The sequence below is a fragment of the Lentinus tigrinus genome (genome assembly GCF_003813185.1).
Source record: "Lentinus tigrinus ALCF2SS1-7 unplaced genomic scaffold L226scaffold_46, whole genome shotgun sequence".
Taxonomy (NCBI): domain Eukaryota; kingdom Fungi; phylum Basidiomycota; class Agaricomycetes; order Polyporales; family Polyporaceae; genus Lentinus; species Lentinus tigrinus.
In genome coordinates, this window is record NW_027137955.1 from 178,017 (window position 1) to 205,908 (window position 27,892).

Here is a 27,892-nt window from a genome sequence, read left to right on the forward strand (position 1 = left end):
CGTTCCTCGCGTACCCAGACTTTTGGTGCGTTGTGTATTGTGTTCGCTTTATGGTAAAGGTGTTGTTGAGTGGATGGACCCGCATAGACGTGTTGGGATAGCTTTTGTGTGGAATCGCCACGCCTCCCGATTATGACTCCGTTCCTTCTACGTCCCTGCCCTCTACTGGCAACAAGACCTCCTAGGACCCACAAGGACCCCTCCTTCTTGTCGCATATGCGGTATATCTGAATTATGGAGGTCCAGATTCATTTATGCGGACCTCATCAGTGACGACCGGCTCCCAGCGCGTACCGCCTTGTGTTCCACTTCCTTCAACAAGCACACCCCTTACCGCCACTACCTCAACTCCCCGGACACCCTATGGGTCCACTACATCTGCCATGTGCTGTGGCGAGAGTTTGGTATGGAGATATCGGACCAGATGCGACGCGCCGCCGCCCGTACACAAGGGATTGCTCTTGCCCATATTGGACACGAAGGACACTCGGATCGTCGTCTGGTGAGCTTCGCCTATCCTAGACGTGGGTTGTCCTATACATCCCCGGCTTCGCAATGCCCGTGGACGCGTTCGTTCTTCCAGTCCACGCCCTCTTCCCGCTTCCCGCGTCTCGCTCGCGCACACTTCCATTCTTCCTTCTCCGTGCTCTCCCCGCACACCTCCAAGCAAGAAAACTATCAAGAACGACCCGCGCGTCCGTGCGCCACACCCTTCTGGTCGAAGATCGCGCATCCACGGATCACTGGCATGCGCATGCGGTCCCTCGCTTCCCCGCCCACTCAAGCTTGCCCGGCCTCTTTGTCCCGTCTCGCCACCCTCATAGCGCAATATCTGCCTGTCCCCGGACCTACATGGACCTATAGCCTTGCCTCCGCCACCGTCTTCAATATGACGTAGTCGACGATCAGTGTCCAGCTCGCGTGGCCCATGTCGATCGTCTCTACAGTATCGATCAGCCGCGATGCTTCATTTCACCGGACCACATGGGGCGTGGTGTGTATCTCGATTCCTGCGAGGGCACCCCGTGAAGGTTGTAGTGTCGGCATTCGGGACCGGCGGACATTGGGAGGTGTCAAGGGTGGATTGGAGCGGGCCACGTACACGTGGTGGTTCTGTTCTGGAGCGTAGTTGGATCGAGACATGCGTGGTACGTACTGTCGCTTGGTCTCGGTCTCTAATAAAAGCACTGACGACGATTTCAGACGCTGCAGGACGGCTGACGACTCGTGCTGGCTGCGTATCGGTCTAAGCGAAGTATCGCTGAATTCTTCATTCCCAGCGGGCATTGGTATGTGGCGATCAGAAGTCTACACGACGTCTCACCCTATGACTCCCAGTCGCCACATCCAATCGATCGTCGACCGGCTATGTATATGACTGCCAATCGTTGGTGCCCCGCCACAGCAGCGCTTGCGCTCACCTCCGAGCTTGTCCGGCCACCATCCCTTTTTCCGGTACTCACAGGCACCCATCGCTCTATATCTGGGCCACTTGATGCTGTTGACGATTGATCTCTGCCTCGCGAATCGCACCGATTGCCAACGAATCGCCGATCGGTCGCGGTGGCTTGATCTCGACAAACCGTTCAGAGGCCGGCGTACGTCCACGTTCGTGCATAGGTCGCGTGGAGTCGGAACTCGGGACGGTGGGCTCTGAGATGTGTCGAATGCGTTGTTGGAGAGGGTGGGACACGTGGCTCGCGTGCTGCGCCGAAAACGCGTTGACGGTGCGTATATCCTCACTATGTATTTTGGAGTCATATGTATGTACGCCTCGCCATCTTTCCCTGCTGCAGTTACTTCCCAAACATCAACTCGGTCTTCTTCCCTCCTCAGGCTGCTGGGACGGTGTGATCCTCGATTCTCCCGACCACAAGTCCCACATGGCATATCCCATTCGGAACTTCAACAGCGGCGACTGCCCTGATACTCATCCCGTCCACCTCGTATCCCTCTTCTACGAGATTGATCTCCTCCGTCGACAATTTTGATTACTGGGCTCCTGCACTTGGGTGATCGCGAACGGAGACACCGCGGGTTACGGACACCATGGCGACTTCACCAACGGCTGGGATGTGATCCTCCTCTAGGACGCCCTCGACAACTGCCCGAACGCTAACGGGAATGTTATGGAACGCCCTCCCCTTGCCGCGGCAATCGACCAGCAGTCGGCGGATGCGTGCGTCCTTGAGACCCAGATCGACGACGAGGAGGTCGGGTTCCACGCCCCTCTTGTCGAGCTTACGGGCTGTAACCCACTCTGGAATGGTAGTACCGGACCGCGACCTTTATGCACAGCTAACGCGACCACCGCCACCTTGGTTCCCGCCCAGATCTCTCTGCCGACCAATTGGACAGAGATTGGGTGCATCGCAGAGGGTACGAATGGCCGCGCACTCACGGGTGCCTCCACTACGAGTCCCAACATGACGCGCGCGGTGTGCGTGTCCTTCTGCCAGGAGAAGGGGTGAGGCCTTGCTGGGGTCGAATACTCGGACGAGTGCTACTGCGACCACGAGATGCGCAACGGAGCGTCGAACACAACGGTGATGTGGAACAAGTGCACGAATCACTGTGCGGGCAATGGTACGTATCTCTTCGCACTGCTGATGTCGATATGCATTTGACATGTGATCCGCAGTGAACGAAATCTGCGGAGGCCCGAACCGCCTTACCTTGATGTACACATCCAACCCTCCTTCGCTTCCGGTCGATACCCTTCCCGCGGGACGGACCGCACTCGGCTGCGTATCGGACAACTCGACTCCATAGATGAAGCGATCTGCTCGAGCGACAGCTCGCTCCGAACAACGCAGCAGGCGCCGCGTCGTCGTCGGAATCTAGTCCTGTCCCCGCTTCCAGCCTCATACCTTCTTCCTCTTCCGTCGATGGATCAGTCAAAGTTGGCTCGTCGATCGCCGCCGCCTCTCAGACGTCCACTGCAGCTCCATCTCGTCAGAACTACTCGCCGAGGGGAATGGGAAGGCTTTGAAGGCAAAGGCGACGCCTCGGAAGTCGACACATTGCAGCGTTCTTACCGAACTCTACTAAAGCTTGTAAATATGTGACCCGCTCCTGTCGCTGAACGAAGTATGTCATCGATTGTACCAATACAACGATGCATTCTAGCAAACGAAGCACCGAGTGAACCGTATGTGCGGAGAAGTAGTTGCAGCCACGCTCAGGTTACTCTCGGTCGACCGCCCAGCCTTCTCAAGCCTGTTCCCGTTTCAACTCAACCATTCCGACAAACGAAAGCCAAATGCGACAACATTGCCGCCCGCGTCGCCCGATGAAGTCGAAAACTGGGGAGTATGATCATCTACGTACACGTCACATCGATCCCAAGTACTGACGTGTGAACTGTTCGTTCGCATGAGCCATGCAGGCTTCTTTCCGCACTGTTGATCGGGATTCGGGAGGCAGCGCACAGCCCTTGTGCGCCTGTTGTGCGGCTGTACTTCGCGTGAAAAAGGCGACTTTCAATGTCAACGCCAACTGACCGCAGCACCGGCCGAACACTGCTCGAAGACTCTAACCTTTCACCAGACAGAGTTACCTGCCACATCATCCACCATCTTCATGTTCTCACTCGCTAAGCTTGTCAGCTACTCTACGCTAGCGGTAGCTGTCCTCGCGTCCGAAGACTCGCAGGTGAGTAGACTTCGCTCCAATATTCCTTCGCACGGACAATGACAAAGTCGGTTTGGACAGACGCTTCTGCAATCTGCACTTCCCAGGCACCAGTATGTAGACTGTGAAAATGATATATGGGGCGGGAGGATACTTGAATGCGGCCAACTCGAGGTTCCTCTGGACTGGAAGAACCCCGCCGGAGGGAGTGTTACGCTCAACTACACGTCTCTACCTGTGAAGAGGCGCGCTCCGCGCAAGGGCACTCTGTTCATGCATCTAGGTAGGTTGTTGCTGCTCGACCCCGAGTAAACCCCATCTCACTTTCCACAGGACACGAGTATCTAGGACGAACGTTCGATCCCGAACATGCCCTCAACATGATGTTCAGTCTGGGCGGAGATCTCGAGAGAATTGCGCCCGAGTATGATATCGTCATGTGGACGTATCGCAACACCGCGGTCTCCCAACGGTCGGTATCGTGCACTCATCTTAATTTACGCTACAATTATTCAACTGTCTCTATCCTTCTACAGAACGGAATGCTTCCCTGATAACAAGGAGAATTTCAGCTATTCGTCAAACCCCTATGCGGCGCTCAACAACGCGACGGTCGCATTCTACAACACAACTTTCCGCAGTGACCTGCTTCGTGAGCTCCCTTGGGACGGGGAGATGGCGTGGTCAGAGACCCAAGGGCCTCAAGATGTCAAAGATATGCTCCGCGCGCAAGAGAAGATGGTCGCACAGTGCTTGAACGCCTCGCCAGACCGCGACATGTTCAAGTACGGAGGTACCGCTGCGAGCGTGCGGGACCTGGTTGCTCTCGCAGATGCTCTCGACGGACCGGGTTCACCCGTCAACCTCTGGACGAGGCATCACGGGAGTATCTTGGCTAGTCATCTCCTGACAAGTAAGTGACGGATGCTCTGTTTCGATTTGGAGTTCGCTAACACGGAATCTGCTAGTGTTCCCTGAGGTGCGCAGCTACTGAATGGACTACGACCAGCACTGACCGCGGCCCGATCACTTAGCGCGTAGGAAGAGTCGTCATGGACGACCCTGTAGACCCGATAGCGTACCAAGAACGGCCGTCGCATCTAGTACGTACTTGATAGTACGGACGGGGACATCATATACTTTGATCTAACCTTCGTTCCATGCACAGCAATGGTCCTCAGAAGTGGCGATAGCCAACAACACGCTAGCTCGAATTCAGCAGCATGGCGGTTCCACGGGATATATGCATTTTTTTGGTCGTCCAGGTATCGATGAAGTCCACTTTGGTCAGGTTATCGGGGTGAGCTCTCACATTCTCATGCATGACCGCGGTGCTGACTCACATCCAGTTCTTACACTCTGAGCTGGTGGAATGGCAGTACGTGCACATGACCAAGTGTCTTGTGTGCTGCTTTCGCTAACATGGACCCTAGCACACACGCCGAAGCAGACTATCAACAGATCATACAGAAGAAAGAAAACGACTTCTGGTTGAATCCGGAAGAGCGGGATTTCAGGATATTTGACATGGGCTTCATAAGACAGGCGACAGGGGTCAACGGATGGCGTAGTGGTCGTCGCAGTTGGTCAATGCAGGTTCTCGACGGTATGCCTCTTGTCTGTGGGGATGCCCTACATGAGCAGGACACCGACGTGGCCGCGGTACGCGGCCAAGTCGAGGAATCACTGATTGACCATATGAACAGCGCCCCTCTCATCGGTATGGGCTTCCTTCACTTCGGCGTGAGGCACAGCTGACACTTATTCTCTGTATGAAGCGACGAGCGCGTTCCCGCCTCTGCGATACCTCTGTCATCTTTGGCCAGTCCGTGCAGTTGAGCGTGTCAGACTTCGCAACACAGATGAGCCCTCCCTCTCCAACAAGGTGCTAGTCCTGCTCCAGGATCAAGACTACTGGAACTATTTCTCGGTGTCGGAGGACATGGCGCATCAGCGTTGGCCTACCGCGAACGTCGTCAGCGAGCTGCATTACGGGGTGAATTTAACATTATATGCCCCACGTTATAGATTGCCGTCTATCGTCTGATCTGACTACAACCCCCACAGGATCTTACGTTGGACCACGACCAGTGCAGTTACGATATGATCAAGACGTTCTTTGGTGTCGGCGAGGTGAGTCACCCTGGCACCGAACTTCCTTTAACACTCAAGATACTGCATAGTTGCCTATGGAATCCCGAACATGTCGATATGACGAGGAGGAACTGTCATATCTTTGAGTTCCTAGGACCTGCGTGCCCCCGAATGCGAGTGGGATCGCACTCTTTGCCCTCAGCTTTTCAATAACATATGTATCGCGCTGTCTCGCTTCCGTGAAAACGAACATGTCAGGCGTGCCGCCAAGCAGAGCCGTTTGATTCGCAGTTTCATGGCCTCACGGCTGTGCGTATCTTTTGTTGTCTTACATCTAACGGTCTAACTTAGCAACTACGACGTCCTTGTACCTCCCGCGTCTATCTCATGACAGATCGCTCTCACATGGGTTACGAATTTTGCTCCCATGTGTGTAGCGCGTTTGATGTCGACAGAGGACACCAGTGCAAGGTGCGCAGCGAAGATGGCGAACCTAATATAATGGACGCTAACCTTGTCCCGCGGCGGTCTCATATTACAACCACCATTCTCTCCTCCATGTAGCTCGCAGGTGTGGCTTCTGTATGTCTACTCTTCCTACCGAGCGCCGTTGCCTCGGTGCGGAGCCAGGTACATTTGCGTATCAATCCCTCGTTCCATGACACTAACATGCCTGGTTGTCTCAGACTCCCTTCCAGTCCTCCGACTCGCGTCTGCGTCAAGTGCAATGCGGGATGACGTTCGCCTTCCACAAGCTAGAGTGCAGCATGCTCAGCGTCCCCATTGACTGGCGAGATCCGGCCAGTGGAAGCACAGAGATCTTGATTTTGAGATCACTTGCTAGACACTGGCACCGAGAAAAGCGTCGAGGAACTATCTTCTTCGCTCCAGGTATGTCGCTCAATGTCTTGGGTATGACGGTCAGCTCATGCGATGTTATCCGATGCTAGATGCCGATCCAGAGACCGGGATTGTCGATCCCTTGCTGCCTAGTGGGGCGGATGAGCAACCGCTACCGTCACAGCGCATCTGCAGGCATTTTTCAATCGAGACGAGCTATCTTCGCAATGCTGGGAACGACGCCTGCGTAAACATTTGTTCAGCATCATATCCAACGAGGGTGTACTGACCACAGTGACACAGTATACGCTTGACGCGATGATCTCTACTGCGTCCGGCGACTCTGTCGACCAGCAACGCAAGCCGCGCTGGCCGAACTGTACGACGGACAATATGCTGCAGATAGACTTTCAGGAGCGGGAGGAAGACCCGGACTTCTCAGATAAGGAACGCATTTCCCCCACTGCGACATCGTCGCTTGCACATATTCGAATCCAGCTGGTCATCATCTATAGCCCAAGGCATGCATGATGACACTAGTCCTCGATTGACGAGGAAGCCATTAGCCTATACATATGAATAGAATGGTAAGTACATTATGTGCTTGCAATGTTGACTAATCCTGTCTAAGCAGTACGTCGGAAGTAGAGTACTTAAAAGTTGTAACATATAAAAAGAGATGTGGGGATACGAGAGTCCTACTTTAACGCCTTCAGGAACTGCTCGACCGTCTCCGCCCAGTCGACGTTGTTCCCGCTCCCCAGCGCCCGAGCCTTTTGCAGCCGCTTCTTCTCACTCAATCCCTTGCCCTTTCGCATGCCCTTCGACTTCGCAGCAGCAGACGCACCTCTGTACGACTGTGCGAGTCGTCTAACCTCGTCCAGATCCGACGCCGCCTGCGCGCGCAGCCAGGACGCGCTAGTAGCCCTATGCGTGAGGCACTCCGGGGGCACGTACCCGACCGAGCTACCCACCCAGTCCAGCCCGTCATCCGACAGCAGCGGCCGACCGTCGGCCCATAATGAGCCCCCGTTCGTCCTCTGGAGCACGCCTGCGATGTCGAGGCTCTCGCCTGGTGGGATGGCGTGCGGTTGCGAGGGGGTCACGCACGGCATGTCGACCTCCTTCCGGAGCACGTGGTCGATGTCGACCGCGGAGAAGAACGCGACGCCCTGCGGGAGGTCGTCCATCCCGAGCTTGAACGCGAAGAGGCTACGTGTCCAGAGGTTCGCGATCTGGAGAGCGAGCGCCGCCCGGTAGCGGTCCTCGTCCTTGACGAGGTAGCGCAACTCGTCGTGTACGGAAATCAGGTAGCGCGCGTTGATGTTGTACTTCTCGATGAGGTGCTGCATGGCGACGATGAGGAGGTGGAGGTAGTCGACACCGGAGGACTGCACGACCCAATTGATGCGCGAGGTCATGTAGTCGGAGCCAAACTCCGCAGGGAGGTACTCCTTCGACAGCGCATAGGTGATCCCGCAACCCAAGGCTGGAGTCTGCGGTCTATCCGAGAGCGCGATCTCTTCAAGCTTGTTGAAGACATAACTCTCCGTACCTCCGAACCAGAACTTGCGGCCAAACAAGTGCGTGCCGTGTGTGTTCTTCCCCTTCGTCGATGCATACAGGTTCTCCGCGAGCTTCTGCGCCTGCTCGGGGAGCATCCCTGCGCTGTTCTGGAGGAGCAGCAAGACGGCATGACGCATGCCCGCACCATAAATACGTGCATAGTTGAACGTCTTCGCCTGGTCGCGGGAGATGCCAAGGATGCTGGCGGTCTTCGAGTGCAAGTCCGTGCCCGCCGCCTTGGTACCCTCCAGCGTCATCCACCCAATCGCCGTTGCACCATGCAACCCGAACTGCGCGTCGCCCATAACGCTCGAGATCCACAGCTCCTCCGAGTCCACGTCCGCACCGACGATCGCGTAGCCGGGCGGCGCGCGGACCATGGCCTTGAGCTCAGACCCGACCCGGTTCTTCTTCGCATTACTCGCAGTGAGCCATGTCTTCTCGATCGCCCGACGCGTTACGGTACCCATCGAGATGACCTGCGGGAGGATGATGCCCCACTTCTTCCCCTCCTCCTGCGGTGGCGGAATCCCGATGTCGACGCGCTGGTGTCCGCTGGTGTCGTCCTTGTCCTTGTCCTGCCAGACGACCATCTGCTTCATGACCCGGTCGCGCGCGGAGATCCAGTAGCTGCACTGTGCGTTCATGTCCAGCGCGTCCATCGCCTCCTCGAACGGGCTCGCGAGAGTCCCGTCCTGTGCATACTTCATGAACGTCTTGCCCAGCGGGCTCCCCACGTTCGCCTTCTCCCCGTCCTTGTGCGGCAGCTTGTAGAACGTGTGGTGTGCGCTCGCGTTGTGCAGCGCTGCGTCCGCTGCGTCGTCGAACGTCAGTGGCGATGCGCGCGTCTGGAACTCCACCTTCTTGGGCACGCGGAACGTCCATCCGTGCTGGCGCGAGTGGAAGAGCGGCCAGCTCTGCCACGAGAGACGCAGCAGGAGGGGCGCAAAGCGGTTTCGCACCGTGAGATCGAGCGTTCCTGGCGCACAGTCCTTCTTCGGCTTCGCGAGGTCCCAGTACCATTTCGGCCAGTGGACAGGCGGAAGCTTGACCTTCTTCTCCGCAGCTTTCTTACGCGTCGGGGACGCCGCCGCTGTCGTAGGCGACGACTGCCGTTTAGACTTGGAGACCTTCCAGTCCAACTGGCTCAACCAGGGGTCCATCTCCGCCTTCTCCGACGGCGTCTGGAAAGCAGCCTCAGCCAGGCGCAGGACCTTCTCCCGAGGCTCTCCAGAGTGTACACCCGAGGCGATCTCCATAGCCAGAGCTTTGTCTACCGCGTTTAGATGGCCGTTCTTGAGAGCGGTGAGCCCATGGGTGACACCGAGGACTGAGAGGACCTTCTTCCCAGTCGCGCCCACCGTCTTCACCTCTCCATCGGAGACGTAGTGCCAGCCGACAGAGGTGCTGTATTGCAAAGGATGGCCGTCGTATGTCATTCGCAAGAGCAGTGGCAGTATCCGGTTGACCACAGGCGATTGGAATGGGTCGGATAGCAGTTCTGCGTACCACTTGGGCGCGTCAGGGGGCACCTCGATGGGCTCCGGCGGTGCCGCGATCGGTTCAGGAGGGGACTCTGCGACAGTTGCCTACGAACGATGTGAGAAACGAGCACAAATCATATCTCATAATTCTTACCTCTGACGGGACCACACCCCGCGACTTCCCAGCAACCTTCGGTGTCCAATCCAGCTGCGCGAGCCACGGGTCCTCCTTCCAATGCCCGCTCTCCATAAGGCCCTTGGCCTCCTGCGCGAGGTCAATGAGACGGTTCTTGACCTTGTCTTCCAGCTCGTGATACGTGCGCTCAGCGTTGGCAATGTACGCCTCCCACTCCTCGTTGACCATGAGGAGGGACGAGCCCATCGTCAGCACACCCGCGAAGGAGACCGGGCTCGGGCACGCAGCAAGGAATGCCGGAAGAACCTTGGCGAATACCGCGTGCGTGACCGCACAGTCGCCCGAGCAGTAGTCGAGGTACGAGGGGAGGCCGTCCCGGATCTCTTGAGGGTTGGACGTCATGAAGTCGTTGCGGACCTCCTTGTCCATGGTGATACCGCAGTGCAGCTGCGCAACGTCCGCGAGCGAGTTCGCCGACGTTAAATCCTCCCAGCGCTCCACCGCGTCTCCTCCGTCCGTCTCGACTGGCTCGAGCCCATCCTGCAGTGACGGCAAGCTCTCCTCCATCTCCTCCACCAGCCGCTCGATGTGCGCTTTGCGGTCCGGGTCGGTCTCCTCCTGGAGGCGCTCCTCCGCCTCCTGCATGAGAGTGTAGACGGTCTCGATCGCCTCCTCGCGCTGCTCCTGCTCCTGCTCCTTCGACTTGCGATACTTCATCCACGCAGGCCGCTGGTGCGACGAGATGCCCTTCACCGCGACGTGCAGCGCCATCGTGTCCATGAAGCGCGTCTGCGTCCCGTGGATGTTGTACTCCTCGAGAATACGCTTGCGGTCGTACGACACGTTGTGCCCGACGACGAGGCGCGGGACGGTAGGATCGCCCAGGGGGACAAGGTGGCGCGGATCGTCAGTCTCACCGAGCAACCAGGGGGATATCCACGAGTACCACGCGTTCTTCGACACCGCGCACGCCATGACCGCGTACTCGTGGTACTCGGGCATGGTCTCGACGTCGAACACGAGCATCTGCTCCGGCTTCCCGTCGAACTCGGGGAACTCGACGTGTTCGCTGTAGCTCGACCCGTCCGGCATGAACGAGTACCGCGTCCATCCGGCCTGCAGGTGCCAGTCGTCGGGCTTCGGGGGGAGCTGGGCTGTTGCGAGGTCCTGTGCGAGGGTGAGCCATGGCTGCGCCGCTGAGCTCCCGAGGCGGTAGAAGTGCTCGTCGAGCGTTCTCCCTTGTAGAGGGGGTAGTGTGAAACTCGTATCCGGGAGGACCGAGCCTTGCGCGGGGTCAAGTCCGTGCTCCTTGAGGTGGCTTTGTGCGATGCGGACGTAGGATTGCGGAGGAGGAGGGAATGAGACGTTGCAGAAGATTTGTTCGTGGAGCTTCCTGGACAGGAGCTGCACTCCAACCTCGTTGCGTTTGACTTTGGTCGTATCTGCAGGAATGTGTATCAGCATGGAACGTGCAAATGCAAAGCCCGTATCAAGGTCGGCGCATTAGGGACGACATCCTAGGGTCTATCGGAAATCCCCTCCTACGTGGTACAGGTGCGGCATGGATATGCATGTTTGCAGTGTCAAGCGGGTGTTCTCAGCCAATTGCAATAACATCTAGGGGCACTGTGTGTGCTGTCCCAGACGGCGCGTCCACAATGGGTGAATGCGCTCTCATTGAACGAGTTGAAGTCGCTATATGCGCTAACCCGCGGTAGTAACTGAAGAACCTCTGTTGGAACGACCCCAACGATGCGTGATTCAGGATCGTTCGACAGAAGCATGTTATTCTTGCCTCGGATGCCCGATGCGCCCTCACCACCGGACTAGTATCAGGTGAATCGAACACCTTTTGTTTGCGGACACATGCGATTGCTGCTGCAAGATAGGGTCCAGAGACGATCGTTCGTGCGCGTTTCCAACCTCCCATAGCTCCCATACTCCCAAGTAATAGACGTACCTCGCGTTGTATCCTTAACGACCGCTTTATCCTCCCCTTGCCTGGATGATGCGTCCTTGAGTGATTTTCTAGGGCGCGCTTTGAGTTTTTGCTGGACAAGGGCCAGAGGAAGGGGAGCAGAGGCGTGTAGACGTCTTGCGGCATTTGGGGGCGTAGATGACTGTAGTTTTCGCAGCATCTGCGAGTCGGGGACATATGCCTCGATACCGAAATCAGGTAGCTAGCGAGGCCGGCGCGTGGGCGCGTGTAAGATGGGGGAAGGAGAAGGAGGAGGAGGGGAACAGGAGACGTCGAAGTCGGAGGACAAGTTGCGGGCGCTAGCGACTCCTGTCCGACGTCGTCGCGCTGTCGTCGTGGACGACGGACTCTGCTTGAACCCCGACCACCATCTACTTGAATCTCGCCGCTGCAGCACTTCTTCTTTCATGCTCGCTGATTCCACCGTCGCCTGGCTCGCTCCTCTGATCTCCACTACTCTCCATATTCCGTCTGTGTCTGTGGGCAACCTTGTACAACACTTCGCGACTCTCGGTCTGGAACGCGCGGCGTAAGGACAGACACCACCCCGACGGACGGGGCGCCGCCGAGTCTTCCAGCACTAGAAGTTCGTCCCGAAATGTCGCCGCCGTCGGTCGGCGCGATAGGCGGCCAGGGGGTTGGTATTTGGAAGCCAGGCATTGATTATCGGCGGGATCCAAACAGCTCGGCGTAGCCATAATTGGACAAAAGGCGGGTCTCCTTGCATTATTCGAAGGTCACGCCGTACAAACGTGGGCGGCGACGCTCACACGAGGACGGGGCGAAGGGCGGAAACTTGCCTAATCGGGAGGCGTCGGGACGACCACATTTGGCAGGTATGGGCGCGGGCGGCGGCATATTGCCATACAAGGTAAGTGGGCGGGTCCCATGACGGGCTTCCATCACGGTCCCGAACACCTTCTCTGATATGACTCGACCTCGCGCCCCCCGACACGCGCGTCGGGGCGCGAATGCGTCGGGATGCAAACGACGTGCACAAACACGCCCTGTCACGCATTTATACCCGCCCCGCCGCCCGACATGGCCCCCAACCGACCCGCCGCCCGCCCCCCTCCGCCCAAGCTCCGTCCCCTCCAGCCGAAGACCTCCTTACAACGCCTTAACACCTCGCTAGAACCTCAATAAACCTCCGTGCAACCCATCATCGGTATCAATATGTACCTGAACACGCCGAGCTCGGGTTTCAGCCAGCGGACGACCGCCTCCCAAGCTCCGTCGACGCCGATGCAGGCTCCCCGTATGGGAGCCCGGGGCCTACCTCCGTCCCCACACACTCCGAACACCTCCATGGCGCCGTTACCGGCCGGCACATTTGCCCCGTACCAACACTGTATGTCGGCGTGACAGCCTTATTTCTGATTTCATCGCTATCTTATTGTGTGATGCTTTTGGGAGACATGTCGTGCTGAACCACATCGTTTTGCAGATGGTCTCATGACCCCGCCAGATAGCCCAGAGAAGCTCGCGGCTGCTGGGCGTCGTTCGGACTTCCACCCGCTTCTCGACTGCACCATGGGCCCGTTGTTCTTCGACATACGCCATGGCGTACACCTCAGTGGTCAGGCTCCCTACGAGGCTGCGATCAACCACCGCGTCAATCGCATTATCCTGAACGTCGGCCCAGGCATCATCTCCATCGAGATTTGCGCCAACAACGGTATCTTCACCGTTGGCGACCTTATCGGCCAGCTCGTCGCTGCCCTCAGAATGCCCATCAACTCGGTCGAGATCGCGAACGCTCAGCGATGCGGCGTAACTGCTCCTGGGCAGCAGTATATGCCAGGCGTCAGTCGCGCCTCCGTCTTCGCCGTGAGACATACCTTCATCGGCTTGCAACTCGCCAGCCTCGGCAACGGTGTCGCTTGCGCCAACTGCCTCTTGCGCTGAGCTTTGCTAGCCACGCACCACTCCTGGCTTGACTTCATTCCTGCAACGCCCACCCGAAGATCCTGTGCTATAAGGCTGCTTGACTTGCTCGTCGCAGAGCGGAGAGCCGGCACCAGGACGCTGCCACCCTCAAGAAGTCTTGCTTTCTTGCTCTGGTCCTGACGACGGACAAAACGTTTTCGTCCCGGTGACGGAAGCTTCCAAGTCTTCCGGACTTGCTCGTCCCTAATGTGCGCTCTGCGCACCGCTGTACATTGACCTCTTCTGGAACTCGGTCAACGGACTCGACCCGCCAATGTTGTAACATGATCTGTATCACGTAGTTGCTCTCTGTCATGGTAGAATCGGTCTTCTGCGCAAATTCTGTAGTGTAAATTATCTCGTGTCGTCTTGTTGTTCTCGTCTTGCTTTCTAGTGTTGTCTCCTCCCCCCAATTCCCCACTCCCCACTCCCCCACTCTCATGTTTCCCAACTCCCCTCTCTCCATTCCTCACCTTCCACTCCCATCCTCACCACTCTCACGACTTGAAAAGGTATATCCGGGAATAGCTCGCATCTTCACGCCCAATGTAATCCCTCTCAATGTAAATAAAACCTCGCATTCTTCACCCCATCACGGGCGTCTCTTGGCGCTCCTCCGGTTCCGCGCTCTGGCGGGATCCCGAACATCTCTCCTCTCAACCACATCCTACGAGTTACCGTCTCGACGAAAACCGACACGACTCTAGCACAAACTTGCAATCAACCTCCACAACATGACTATTATCAGGAAAACAGCTCTGGCGGCTCTCTGTGTCGTGCTATTCTCGCTTGCTGGTCTCGGAGAAGCTCGACGCATCGGATGCGCGCAATCGCACTCGGACGGCTCTGGCTCGGTAACGGACGCGTCTTTCGCCCCAGGACTCTCTGCAAGCAACACGCCTGCAACTGCGGACTATGGCGACTCGGTCTGGCGCGAGCAAGACGCGCTGCTCTGGCCTAGCAGGATCTCGGAGCGACTCTCGACGGACAGCGTGAAGGCGCAGCAGTACGGTACCAACGGCGACACCCCACGCAGGAACAGGAAACGCGCCTCAAAGACCATTCCTCGCGATCTCGACATGCGACCTACCCCTGAGCCGACAGGAGTGTCCTCGTTGACGACAACGGTGCACATCACGGACGAGCACGACTTCGCCCTGCTCCTTCCCCAGCGGTCTAGCGGTACGTCCCCTATCCATTCCTATTACCCAAATCTCATTATATGCGTGCTATATGCGCATCAATCTTGCGGTGTTGTGTTCATGACGCGTGTTCTGTGAACAGAACTCGTCTCGGACGCGGAGAGCGATGGAATCGCGTTCTGTGCGCCGGGAAGCTCGGACTCGAGCTGCACGCAGCACTTCGAGGATGGCTTCGTCCGCACAGCCAAGGTCACGAAGTCAGACGATGGGTCATGGATTCAGGTGCGTTGTGCGATCTTGTCATTGGGTATATGCGCGTCGTGTCTGGGGTGGTGATGCCGGAGAGGCGCCCGGACCGGGAGATGGGTTGTGTAACTGCTGTTCCAACGAATCACGACATGTCCGTCGCTGGGCCTGGTGCAGGGCTCGGAGCGAACGGTCCTGTGAAGCCCTCGAGCGAATGAAAACACGCATATAACGCGCTTTTTTGTCATGCAGTGATTGGTCGTTGCTCGCCGGCGCGATGCGCGACTCTCACTATATGACGCTGAATACGACTCGTCCTTGCGGCTGACTGCCGTAACGGATCACTATGCGAAGCTGTGTGTTGCACTCATGCTGTATGGTGCATGTTGCACCCTTGTTGGCACGTGGTCCCGGACGTGACTGGGTGTCCTTCCTCGAATTCACTGAGAGTAGTGGACCTCGTGTGAGGAGAGGCGGTGAGGCTGCGAAGCTCCATGCGGAACAACGCAGCGTGTAATGCCTTCTTGCATGGAGAAGCATCACAGCGGACCGACCGTTGCTCACAAGCTAGAAGGAACGAGCACAGGCAGCCCCCATACCTTTCCCGGCGAGCTCAACCTCTGGAGGCAGACGCTGAGCCACCTTGCCTGGTCTCATCACGGTGTGCCATGAAGGACAGGGCTTCTTCTGCCTTGTGCGTAAGGCCAGTTGAGCGTGGCGGGTGAATGGGACACGCCTTGCTGTTATGGCATAGAATGTACCGCTATCGGCTGTGGTACGATTCAACGTGCCGCCGGTGTACTTCCCCTCGGAGGAGAGTGCGCTCTGCCCGTTCTCTCCCATGATCTCCTCCACCTGAGGCGTGGGCCTGGGTCTAAGCGACGCAGATCGACTCACAGATCGATGTTGGGCGGCGAAGTGCTGGGAGTCCCCGCGCGCCGTTATGAAGTCTGGGCGTATGGTGCGACCCTTGTTGATGGCGGGGAACAGACACCGACTTCACGCTTAGGGCGTTGGAGTAACCTTCATGTGTCCTACTCATTGACCGAGGGCCCAGACCGCCTCTGCATGTCGAGTACCTCGGAGCTCGTATTCGTTTAGCAAGACCCGAAGCTCTCGAAACCAAGACCCCGTTCCGTTCTCCTTCCGTTTCAAGCGTACCCCTTGTGTTGTATGCGGAGTGGTCTGACTTTCGTGTACGACACAGGTGACGGGCTGTCTGGACGTGAGCAAGTCTTCCCTGGACCCTTCGGATACTGGTGGCCAGCTCGATGTCCGCTTCCCGAACGGTGCTCAATGCACGTTCGGCGGGTACGGAGCGAGCTTCATACAACTGTACGTTCACGTTTCGTCTTGCGTGCTTCTTCAGGGCCTCGACTCACGTTCCTCTCCACCGCCCACACCTCATTTTATGCACCACATTATGTGCGTTTTTCCTTCTCGTAATGGACATCCACCGCCTTGCACCGCTTTCTCTATGCGATGCGACTTCGGTCCTCACGTTCATCGGCGGTCTGCACATGTTCTCGCGAATTCGACTTCCTCGGGACACCGGCTCGACCTGTCTTCGCCAACGGGGAACATCGACGTCTCAACCGCCCGCGAACCACGAACGTCCACACACCACACCGAATCTCACATCTTTCTGCCGCCCCGACGTCCCCGCGCCCTTCGATTTCGACATCCATGCCCTCTTATGCGACATGCGGTCCCTGCTGTCCCGCTTACGATTTTGGCGTGCACCGCAACGACGTCACGCAGAGTCGAGCCCGCCGCGAGTCGCTTCTGCCTGCGCTGCTGCTCCTCAGCTAACGACCAGGAGAACTGCAACTCGCATCAGGACCGCGCCGGCTGCACGACAGCCATCCCCGGAACATACTCGTTCCCCGAGGTCGGCGTCTCCTGCGATGAGTGAGGTCGTGGGGCATGACGTGCATCGAGGAACGGGGGTTGCGCCCATACGCAGCGCGCCGCCGCCTCGTGTGCGCTTGCGTCCCGGGGCGGATGCGGGGTCCTTCGCAGGACGAGGGGGGGCGTGGCGTGGGTTGGGCCCGGGCCCGCTCGCGTACGTCGTGGTTACGAGTTAGCCAGCGCCGGGGGTAGCGCTGTTATGTCCGGTTGTGGTCCGGTGTGTAGTCGTATCGTGCGGGCAGCGAAGTAGATGGGGGAGGGCGCGTGGATCGCGCTCGCCACGGCTTTCTGGAATGGCTAGCTCATGCGGGAACACGGGAATCGGGAGGACGGTGGACCCGCTGGTCTCGTGAGCCGCGGACGCGCTGGTCGCGGACTTCGAGGCTTCGGACATTGCCTCGCTTGTTAGACGTCTTGTTCGCCCTTGTTCTTTCCATCTCTTCGATGTACCTGCCTGTTCCTTGTATTTTACGAAATGAAAGACATCTCTACTCGCCCATGCTGCGACTATTGCAATTGTTATTGTGCCTCGCGACTCGTTAGACTCGTTTAGTGTGTATCCGTACCTGTCAGTTAGTTGAGGCTTCGACTTCTGTGTCCAACCGCACAGTCTAGGGTCTGGATCTCGGACTTGTGCTTGCACCCCGGAATCGTATCAGCCCCAGAAAACGTGGATCAAGGAGCGTACGCGGTTACGGTTTTCTGCGGAATGCGCGAGCCAATTGCATGTCTTGTAATACCCGTGTTCTCTCGGAACCGGAGCTTAGATGAACGAACTCAAGCCTCAAGGGCACATGCGTGGCCTAGGACATATGGGGCATAGTTATTGGTGCATGGATAATGTGATTCCATAAGCCTCTGTAATACGAGATACAGGGGGTAAAGCATAATGCTTCGCTGCTTCTGGGAGCGGGAGAACGTAAGTAAGAGTAAGGGGTGAGAGGTAACCAAGATGCGGAAGGCGCTCGCTATTAACACAATACGTATGTACGAAGTGGTCGCTGCTATGCGAGTATGTTTACAACGTCCACGTCGTGGCCATGCAAGTCAGAGATGGTGTTGGGGGGGTAATACGTGATGCGGAATCCGGATGAGTATGAGTTGATAATGTTACAAATGCAGCAGTGTCGTGACGATCATACGAATCGTGGTCGTGCGGGGTCATCACGGGATGCAACCAGGAAACAAACCAGAAAGAGATGAGGGTAATGGAGAGGAGGGGTGGGAGAGCGATGAACCGACAGCAAGAAGAGAGCAAGAACAAGAGACAGAAGAAGAGGGGTGACATATCGCAGGGCCGGTCGCAGACCGGCGCGCGAGGGGGCCTCGAGCCATGCCGCGTGCGTCGACGTCGCGTCGTGGTCTGCGGAGCCCCTCGCTACCACACCAATACACCTACCAAAACCCAGAGAGTCCAGAACGTCCGTATATCATCGCCTTCGTGTACTGCGCCGCGCGCCGGTGGGACGCGGGCGCACCGAAGGCTTTAGTCGAAGTCGAATTCGACTATCGAAGCCAGGGTGCCAGATACACAAGCCTATGCCTGTGTCCGGCGGTACATGCTGCACCTTCCACACCGCGCCCACTAGAGCGGGCACAGTCGTGCAAGGTGTCCTAGAATCCAAGTGCTCCGTGCGGAAGCCTCACGCGCGGCCGAACACGAGCTTGCCCGCGCCCCCGTGGCCGGCGGCCTTGTCGACCTCGACGCCGATCAGCCACGTCTTCTCGCCGAGCCAGTCGATCCGACGCACGCCGCCCTCCCAGCCGCCGCCCATGCGCGTGCAGCGGCGCTCGTACGCGCGCGTCACCTTCTGCTGTGCCTTGCTCCCGTGGCCGAGCGCCTCCCACTCCTCAGGCGTGATGGGGAGCATGAGCGTGTTGTGGACTGCGTAGAGCACATCGAGGTTCGAGATGGCGGAGCCGCCCTCGCTCGTGCCCGGACGGCTGCCGTGGCCGTGGCTCGAGGGCGGGCCGACAGTGAAGCGGGGGCGAGACGAGCCGGAGCCGGAGCCAGACGAAGACGAGTGCGACGCGGTGACGATAACGGGCCAGGGGAACTTGTGCGAGCGCAGGACCAGCCGCGCACCGGCCATCGTCGGAGGATCCGTCGCGGGCTGCGAGAGCGTGTGCGAGGGGATGGCGGAGTGCGTGGCCCGGTCGAGCACGGTGCGCGCAGAGGGGGTGAAGCTCACGTCGTAGGTGATCGGCGCGCGGTGGAGGCGCGTGTGCGCGAGAAGCGGGTGCATGTGAAGCGTCGTGCTCCGTGTCTGCTGCAGGAGGGAAGTCTGCGAAGAGGACCGTCCGCGGGAGCCGTCTGTGGATAGATTGCATTTGCCCCTGTCAGATCCGCGGGAAAGATAGTGAAGAGGGCAATGAATGGCACTTACACGAAGACGAAGAACCCGGGGTGCCCGCAGGGTGCCAGGTGTGATTCGAGCGGAGGGGCGGGCGGGCGGCGTAGCCATAGTGCCCAGCGTCCGAGCTAGAAGTGCGTGGCACACCGGGCATGCCCGCGTACAGCGAAGAGCTTGAGTTCGATCGCGAGCTGGGCGGTGTCGCGTACGAGGCGGAGGGCGTGTACAGCGCTGCGCGGGCTGCAGCAAATCGCAAGGAAGTTCGTCAACATGCCGACTAGGAAGCGAATGAATGCCGGATATGAATCAATGCCACTTACGGGTCTCTGGCGTCTTGAAGCTTGCGCGGCGTGCTTGGTGAGGACGCGGCTCTGGGCGAGGCTGGGACGCAGTGGGTGCCCGACCGTAGCCATACACGGTCCGTGTGTCCGTGCCCGTGGTGTAGCGCAGGGGGGAGGGGGTGTTTGAGCGTGCAGTTTGACTGTGGCTGTAGCTTCGCTTCATCGCGGGTGTCGAGAGGCCTGCGGTAGAGCCAGACGCGCTCGGGGTGGCGTAGATCGGCGAAGGCTGAGGGTTGGATCGACTGTGGGAGGACGAGGACTTGGAGGACGAGCCGCCGAAGAGACTACGGAAGTACGAAGGCATTGTGGAAGCAGAAGGGGGTAAGTCGTAGTCGAAGGTCGGAAGACTGCAGACGAGGAGACACTCGAGGGTAGTGGTGGTAGTGGGCTAGTGGGCAGTAGCGTGGGGCTACAGAACTATACACAGAGAAGAACGACGACGACGGACAACTGACAGTGGCAGAACCAGCGTACAAACCCAGCACCTGATGCTGAGAGACGGCGGGAGGTGGAGACGGTCGCGCAGCCGGGTTTTATACGCTGTGCGAAAGGCGATTGTGTCAGTCCCGAGGAACAGGATTCAAGCGACGGGATCTGGACTGTGGGCCTTCCGCGAGCGATGATCAAAGGAACCGCCCCCATTATTCACGATCGCGGTCGCCTCCTAGATCAGGCTTCGATGCCAGCAGCGTATCAGACGCGAGAGGAGTATAATTGCCGCGCAACCAGCGACTTGCCAGCAAATTCCGGGGGAACCGCACACGCGGGGTGCAGCACGTCCTCTAGCGGGAAGCACGGGCCCTGCTAGGCAGGATGCGGCGTGGCCAATCATGCACGGCCAGAAGGCACAGCGGCCGGGCTTTCGAGAGCCACATTTCCACCAATTCCTGAGGTAAAGGAGACATGATTAGCGGTCTTTGGCACTCTGACCGTTTGGCCTCGGTGTGGGAGTGTGATTTCTAGAAAACCCACCCCGCCTCGTGTTCCCCGCATGTCCGCCCTTTTAGGGCAGGCGCACCAACCGCGTTTGCCTCTTGTGTCTTTTGCCGACGCAAGCGGCGGCGCTTCGATGCATGTTTTCGTGCGCCTGGAAAAATATGACCCACAACGCATATGAATGACTATTGACCGTGTCCTGTCGCAAGCCGCCTTGCACGCTGTTTCGTGTGCTGGCAGCTGAGATAAGGGGCGCAGCAAACAAGGAGAGTAGGTAAAAGAAGAACCTGGGGAAAGGGCATCGAACGATCTGCGCTGCCTCTTCTCGCTCGAAACACGGACGGGAAGTTCGCACTCTCACCACTCGCCCTGGCCTTTGCGCACGCCGGCTCCCACTTGCTGACGCGGGAGCGCCAAAGGCCGCCTTGAGAGCGACACGACGACATCGGGCGAATCGCATCCGCCGAAAGGAGATCGGAGCCACAGCGCTGCGATGGAGCTGCCATAACGAGCGGGCAGGGAGGAGGCCCAGCCCATGGCGGTGAGAACCCTCGAATCGGGCATGCGGAGTTCGACTGGAGACGAGATGCAGAGTAAGATGCCGTAACTACGCGAGATGACAGATCGCTCACCGACACTCCCATACCGCCGGCGAAAACCCCGCGAGCTTCTTCCCGGGTTGCACAATTCTTCCCCCGCCACACCACCCATGGTCCGTGACCTGGCCAATGCCAATGCCCGCACCTGCGATAACAGACCGAATACATACCCGTGAGTATCGCCGCGGTGCCCTCGTCGTGCCAGACTCACAGGGGAGCGGACATTTGCTGCACGCCTGCTCGCACGTATGAGAAGCACGCTCACGATGCCCGGAGGCCCTGCACATTGGCGGCGGGAAGCGCCGTCGCACCCGTCGCCGACACATGTATCAAGGAAGCCCTTCGATTGAGAGGCGGCATAGGCGGTACACGTAGTAGCGGGAGGCCCAGGCCCCCCCGGCGCCGCCATGCAGCGGGGCGGGGGCGTGGCGGCGATAGCGCGCGTCACGAACACCAACCTGACGCGTCGGAAATGAGCTCATGGGTGGGGAAATCCGCCTTGCGTCTGCGCTGACGGAAGGCAGGGAGGACGCGAACTTCTTGAGGAAGCTTGCATGGACTAGAACGTATGCGGCGACGAACCTTGTGCGCCGTGCTTCTGAAGCAGTGGGACGTTAGTGCCGCTCGCCTCAGGGCCATGTGCACCGTGCGTTCTCGCATTGGCGGAAGAGGCAAGCTGGCCACATCGAAGGCCACGCTGCAGAGACTGGAGTCCGCGATCTGTAACGGGACTGAATACTTACGACAAGCTCCGACGTCCAGAAGTCCGATGTGAGGCGGGGCAGAACAAGGTTCTCAGCATCAGAGGAGAGAACTCTGTAGATGGGCGCCTGCACGATAACGAAGCAGGAGGAAGTCGAGGAACGGCCAGACGAGAGTTACCTCGACAGCGCGAGATTGTCCTGCATGCATCGCAGAATCGGATTAGACAAGACATCGTGGCTTCCCGAGTATAGCGAAGACGATCACTTCGAGTTCCCAGTGGCTGAGAGTCAACTACCATATCCGCGGAGCTTGCCCCTAGTAACCGAGCGATCGTACCCAAACTTCGCAGAACGGGGCGGCGGCAGTAGAGGGATATCGCGGCGCCTGTCGTTATTCAGTTGGATTGTCAGATCTGTAGTCTGAAGCGTATAGGTTGCTGATGAGAACATAAGATACGGCATCATCACCAGTGACCGAGGCACATACCTGTTCAGGGCAAAACGTGGCCTTCATACAACAGCGCAGCTAGACAACAGACTCTCACAACCATCTATCTGGCCACTGTGAGCGTTGAGGTCGGACGACCAGTGGAACCGGAAGCGGATGAACGCGGTGGCCGTCCGTCGCCTCTGGGCAGAGGGCGATGGGAGACGCTGTTGCATCTCGACCACGCTATCTGTTCCCGCAATAACGCTGTCAGCACTGTCAACCGAAGCATGGGCGTAGCCGAGCTGCAGATATCGCGGCCATTGCCTGAGCTGAAAATACTCACCTCGCGGTTTCTACTGAACCCGCGCAACCTGCCCTACAGCGGCGAACCCAAACTCCTCCAGGCTTGTCTCATGTCGTGCGTGCGGTACCCTAGAACGCTATTGCACGGACATAGGAGAACATCTGAAGTCACATGTAAGTATAGGACATCGATGGAACGTGTTGGCGAACTCAGACCTGTACTGATACCGCACAAGCATGTTCATCTCCTGCGATGTGAGGTAGACTCCTGTGTTCATGCCGAGGCTGACTGCGGACCTATCACGCAAAGAGCCAGATCGAATGTTCTAACACGCATCTGTCGGAAAGCGGATACATTCAACGCGAAGTTCAGCGCCGAGTAGCTGATATCTCTCTATACGGGCGGGATCGGATACCTTCGTGGCAACTCGGACTTGATTTGAAGCTCACCAGCTGGATTGCAAGCGTCGGCACACGCTTCTTCACAATGCGACGATGACAACTTGCATGGGTCATTACCACCTTCGTTCCTTCGGGGAGGATGGCTGATATTTTCCAAAACTCTCGCAGGCTGAGTGACGAAGCACGTCATAACTCATGAGCTACGTTCTTCAATCAAACTTGGTATGCAAACTCACATATCTAGACATGATCAGGGTGCATCCTAGACGCGAGGGAAGCATGACGCAGGCTTCGTCCTTCGAGATCCCGGATGAACACTTTGTTCGCTCTTCTCGCCCTGACCAAATCGTACCCCCGCAATCTAGAGCATCTATAGTCAGACAGGAGACACTGTGGCCGAAAGAACAGACTCACCTGGTCTAATGATAGTATGCGCATACATCGTGCGAAGTACGAAGCTGAGGACGATAGCTCCTCGTGGAGGGCACGAACACAACGAATCCGGCCAGTCGAGGGAACACGCTGCAGACGGCGAACCCTCCCCTGAATGACCCTGCATGCTAACGTCTCACTCGCGATCTCTAGCGAGCCACACTTGCAAGCACATGTTGCGCCTTAGACACTTGTACTTACGAAATTATGAACATATGCGGACTATGATCAACCAATCGGGTTCGGCCTCAACGATCGAACATAGCATCGATGGCTCTCTCATGTCCTACCGCTCGAGTTGCACCATCTCGACTGGAGTCCACACAAGCACAGTCACAGAGGCCGCCAGAAGATAGTGCCCGACTCACCATGGGTCCGTATGTCCTCTATCGTACAGACTATATGCGCATAGACTGACTTCAGACTCGTCCAAAACGCGCCGCAAACAGATTCTCGTGGTACACGCGCGCAGAGCTCGACTCTTGTTGCATGTCTTATGCCTCCAGCTGGTGAGTGCCCAAATCACTGACAGCTTCCGCGCGATTTTCGTCTGATATGTTCGAGATCAGTTTACCAGCCAAGCGAGTAGACGCGCCGAACTCACCTCGGTGCCGGTATGTCGCGCCCTTCCAGCCCTCGATGTACGCACACACTGACAACCTCCAGCAGTAACTTGGGTATTACGACGATGGATTGGAACACGGCGGTCGGGGACGATGTGGTCGTTGTCGAAGAGGCAAACGAGCGCCGGGGTGTGCGCTCGCTGCCGCAAACAGCCGGGAAGGACGTCTCGACCGACGAGCCCAGGCTGGGCCATGTCTGCTGAGGCAGCTGAGCTCCCGGGTGCCGTTTGCGAGGGGAACTCTGCTGAAGTTCCCGTACCCGCACCCTGCCCCGACCCCCTCGCGCAGAGGTACGTCTGCCACATCCGCTCTCCTCCCCGACACCCCCGATCCCCCGTGCAGGCATGGCCCTCACCACGATCCGCGACATCATCGCCGAGCTCAACAGGCAGGCCGCAGAGCACCAGGCCCATCGTCTCCGCCTCATCAAGCAGATTACCACCGACCCTACGTACCAGGCAAGTCCCTCACCCTCCTCTTCCTCCAACCACGACCAAGTTATAACTATCCACGCCCTCCTCGACCAGCGCGAGGTCAAGCGTTTGCAGGAATCATACCACTGGAACGGCCTCCATGGCGGATCTGATAGTTGGCGTGTCTTCCTCGAGATCCCGTCGGAAGACGCGAACGGCCCGCAGTTCAGCCCAACTATCACCGCGCTCGTGAACCAGGTGCACATGAACGAGGCCTCGTTGTCGTGCATCCGCGCGCGCATAGATGCGCTCTCCACCTTCCTTCTCCCCGTCCTACGACTTCCGCAAGAGGTGCTTGTCCACATCTTCAAGCTCGGGAGTCGTATGCCGCAGGACGATCCTATGCTTGGATCGTTTCCCAGACCGTTTCCGCTCGTCGTTGCCGCCGTGTCCCGTCAATGGCGCGAGATAGCCATAAACACACCCGATCTGTGGACGAACATCACTATCCGCCATCCTCGTCCGTACGGATGGATCCCCCTATGTCTGCAACGCTCGTGTGGACAACCTATAGATATCAACATCGACTGTCGTGCGTCCAACTTACTCACAGCCCCCGCGGTGGACCATTTGCTCTCAGTTCTCATGCTCCATATAACCCGATGGCGGCGCTTCGCCCTCACGACTTCCGATCCCGCAACTATTTACGTGGTGGGCCAGCGACTCGCGGATGCCCATGCCCCCGTCCTTCGACACCTTCAGCTCTCTCTTAACGGCTCATCAGGAAACCAAGAAGTAATCCTTCCCAAGATCCTCCAAGGCGGGGCCGAAGCGCTCACCTCGGTGCGCTTCGACTCGCTCGCGACCCCTTGGGATTCATCACCATTGATCAACCTAACTGCTCTCGATCTCCGTTGGCTTTGGCTCCAAACACGCTTGCAGTACGAGCAGTTCCGGCAGGTGCTCTCTGCCTCGCCAAACATCCGCGCCCTCATCCTCCGAGGGACCTATATCCACCTCCACGCAGGACGCACGTACCCCACATTATCGATCCCAACTCTGCGCTACCTCGAGCTCTCGGGCGACCACGTATGTCGCATGTCGTCCCTTCTCTCAACACCTAACCTTGTGGAGTTGACGCTGGCGAACCTCGACGAGACCGAGTTCCGCGAGTTCGTCGCGTCCCTACCCTTACCCACCGTGGATGGCGGGGGCGGCCGCTACCCCTCCCTCCGGTCCCTCTCGCTTCTTAACGCGTCCATGTGCACCCCAACGAAGCGTTTTACACGCGCTTTACCTACCATCACGCACCTGACAGTCATCAACTCGGCGACGGCCAAGTTCCTGCAGCTCTTCCGCAAGGAGCACGCGGACACAGCGGACAACGAGCTCAGCTGGCCGCAGCTGCAAAAGCTAACGCTTGTTGATGAGGTCGATTACTTCCTCCTGTTCGGTGTCGTGCGCGATCGGGCCGCGATCGGGTCCCCGCTCGAGCGCATTGTGCTCAACGCCCCGTTCATCCACGACGAGAGCCTCGTGGCCACGCTCGAGAAGTACGTCGAGGTCGACATCGTGAAGGGCGTCGACCTCGACCACTGAGTGCTGATCCTCCATTCCCATCGTGTACACACCATGCCCACTATCCTCCGTAATTATCCAACGAACGTTCTCCGTCCGCATTCCTGGGTCTCTGTAGTGCATTAGTGTAGCATTATCCATCTGCATCCACATCCACATCCTCATCATGCCCATCCTCATCGGCCCTCCTGCTTTCTTCACTGCTTGGAATGTGTTGTTTCAATAGGGGATCTCTACGTACATACTTATGCGATGCAAGTCCGGGTTCGCGCACATGTACTACTATATGCCACGTATACATAGGAGCAACAGTTAGTACTCTCCGTCACTTTCTCCGTGCGCATCCCCCGTCGGTGGTATGCCCGGCTGTCTCATGCCGCGGCATGCGTCCAACCTCGTCAGCGCAGATCGCCTCGGCACAAGAGGTGAGCATGTAGTATCTGCTCATGATGCGTCGCGGACTAGCACTCATGGCGTATCTGCAGACGAGATTAGCAACGAGGCCAGTTCTACCTATCAAGTCATCCACCGTAATCCTGCCTATGCCATGCAGAAGAGCTTAGAGCTGGCACGACCGCCGCCGGGGCTCAGTCGCGGAGTGGAGGTTGTGCAGACCGAGACGATCTCCGAGCATGGTATACGGTCCGTCCGTCCCTGGCAGGTCAGCACACGATCTGCGCCCTCCTCGATCAGTGAGTGTCCCCGACGTGCGCTCGTTCCGCGAGATCCATTGATACGACATAGCACCGACAGATACGCTTGTGTCTTCGTGCTGCTCGCTGATTGTCGAGTTCTAGCACTTTAGCCTTGTCTTCCTGAGTTCTATGTCGAGTTCCGGGCTGGCGACTCGGAGTACTCGTACAGACGAGTGGGGGATCCGCGATCTAAGCATTTACCCCACCGTCCCGCGATCTCGGTGCGATCCATGAACGAGCCGACGAGCGAAGATGCGCCCCGAGATACGCTATAAGATGCAAGATGGCAAGATTGGCATTATAGGTTGGACAGAGGTGTGCAGCGATATGTTGCGATCTCTATTGCGTCCGTGGAGCGATCGACCGCTTCGGACACAACGCTTCACTTGGCAGCTTGCAGGTGACCGATGCGGAAGTACGTGGTGGAGAGGCCACTACTAGTGGCTAGTGAAGGATCGCGACCAGTGGTCGTGTGTATCGCATCGCGATTGACTGAAGTCGTTCGTGTGCGCGGGAATAGGCATACTCGCAGCTCCTGCCAAGCTGGGCGGTCGCGGTAGTGTACGAAGGCCGGACTCTTCGAAGGGAATGTCCAAAGTCCCTCGCAAGGTAGTGTTGTGTAAACTGATTCTGCGTATCCGAGGGACCACACCGATTCGCCTGATACGATGGAGAATCTTGTAGCAAGTAGCAGCGGTTGATCAAATCGTGACAGTGTGTTGCACACAGTGCCCCCATTTGGGGTCGTTCACAAAACATTCACGTTTACTCTGTGTCTGGTGTACATACAGTAGATACGCAGTTAGCGTGAGCTATGTACATATGTTAGTAATGGGTGTGTGCGTATGCGAGAGATTGAGGGCATACCTTAGTCGGATGGAAAACGGACTGAGGGAAAGGCAAAAGAGAACACGGGCGAGATGTAGAGTGAGCACGCGGAGTCCGAAACGGTCAGTAAGGAAAGTAAGTAGCAGTAAGTCAGTATTGAACGTCCGATTATCTACAGTAAATGTCCACAACAATGCTAGTAATAGTATCTCACTTGATATATCAACGTTCAACAGTATAATGGCCCGTTCGATGTGGTATTCTACGATATGTCACTGCAACGGGAGCATCCTTT

General features: G+C 57.8%; 8 protein-coding genes across 8 annotated transcripts; 6 read left to right on the forward strand and 2 right to left on the reverse strand.

The window, feature by feature from the left end:
* Nucleotides 1–271: 271 nt before the first annotated feature.
* L226DRAFT_272854 (uncharacterized protein) lies at nt 272–1,082 on the forward strand. The gene has a single exon (XM_067673490.1). It carries the CDS (start codon nt 407–409, stop codon nt 896–898), a length of 492 nt encoding a protein of 163 aa, XP_067530141.1. The 5' UTR covers nt 272–406; the 3' UTR covers nt 899–1,082.
* Nucleotides 1,083–3,475: 2,393 nt separating this feature from the next.
* L226DRAFT_272781 (uncharacterized protein) lies at nt 3,476–5,922 on the forward strand. The gene is made up of 11 exons (XM_067673488.1): nt 3,476–3,654; nt 3,715–3,916; nt 3,967–4,105; nt 4,170–4,546; nt 4,602–4,612; nt 4,668–4,736; nt 4,802–4,933; nt 4,983–5,011; nt 5,067–5,353; nt 5,412–5,766; nt 5,817–5,922. The coding sequence occupies exons 1-10, from the start codon at nt 3,583–3,585 to the stop codon at nt 5,678–5,680; spliced, it is 1,587 nt and encodes a 528-aa protein (XP_067530142.1). The 5' UTR covers nt 3,476–3,582; the 3' UTR covers nt 5,681–5,766; nt 5,817–5,922.
* Nucleotides 5,923–7,182, forward strand: L226DRAFT_272782 (uncharacterized protein). Its single transcript, XM_067673489.1, has 5 exons — nt 5,923–6,198; nt 6,292–6,357; nt 6,414–6,618; nt 6,678–6,814; nt 6,871–7,182. The coding sequence occupies exons 1-5, from the start codon at nt 6,115–6,117 to the stop codon at nt 7,096–7,098; spliced, it is 720 nt and encodes a 239-aa protein (XP_067530143.1). The 5' UTR covers nt 5,923–6,114; the 3' UTR covers nt 7,099–7,182.
* Nucleotides 7,183–7,265: 83 nt separating this feature from the next.
* L226DRAFT_596540 (gamma DNA-directed DNA polymerase) lies at nt 7,266–11,217 on the reverse strand (the record flags this gene model as incomplete). Its single annotated transcript, XM_067685643.1, has 2 exons — nt 7,266–9,722; nt 9,772–11,217. 2 exons carry the CDS (start codon nt 11,215–11,217, stop codon nt 7,266–7,268), a joined length of 3,903 nt encoding a protein of 1,300 aa, XP_067530144.1.
* A 1,690-nt stretch (nt 11,218–12,907) lies between these two features.
* On the forward strand, nt 12,908–13,639 carry L226DRAFT_526573 (uncharacterized protein; the record flags this gene model as incomplete). Its single annotated transcript, XM_067679061.1, has 2 exons — nt 12,908–13,082; nt 13,179–13,639. The coding sequence occupies 2 exons, from the start codon at nt 12,908–12,910 to the stop codon at nt 13,637–13,639; spliced, it is 636 nt and encodes a 211-aa protein (XP_067530145.1).
* Nucleotides 13,640–14,315: 676 nt separating this feature from the next.
* On the forward strand, nt 14,316–17,183 carry L226DRAFT_272877 (uncharacterized protein). Its single transcript, XM_067673491.1, has 4 exons — nt 14,316–14,842; nt 14,945–15,084; nt 16,256–16,383; nt 16,810–17,183. Exons 1-4 carry the CDS (start codon nt 14,395–14,397, stop codon nt 16,961–16,963), a joined length of 870 nt encoding a protein of 289 aa, XP_067530146.1. The 5' UTR covers nt 14,316–14,394; the 3' UTR covers nt 16,964–17,183.
* A 1,419-nt stretch (nt 17,184–18,602) lies between these two features.
* On the reverse strand, nt 18,603–19,958 carry L226DRAFT_471566 (uncharacterized protein; the record flags this gene model as incomplete). Its single annotated transcript, XM_067676392.1, has 3 exons — nt 18,603–19,273; nt 19,347–19,553; nt 19,634–19,958. The coding sequence occupies 3 exons, from the start codon at nt 19,956–19,958 to the stop codon at nt 18,603–18,605; spliced, it is 1,203 nt and encodes a 400-aa protein (XP_067530147.1).
* Nucleotides 19,959–24,216: 4,258 nt separating this feature from the next.
* L226DRAFT_272889 (uncharacterized protein) lies at nt 24,217–26,264 on the forward strand. Its single transcript, XM_067673492.1, has 2 exons — nt 24,217–24,541; nt 24,611–26,264. The coding sequence occupies exons 1-2, from the start codon at nt 24,428–24,430 to the stop codon at nt 26,093–26,095; spliced, it is 1,599 nt and encodes a 532-aa protein (XP_067530148.1). The 5' UTR covers nt 24,217–24,427; the 3' UTR covers nt 26,096–26,264.
* Nucleotides 26,265–27,892: the final 1,628 nt, after the last annotated feature.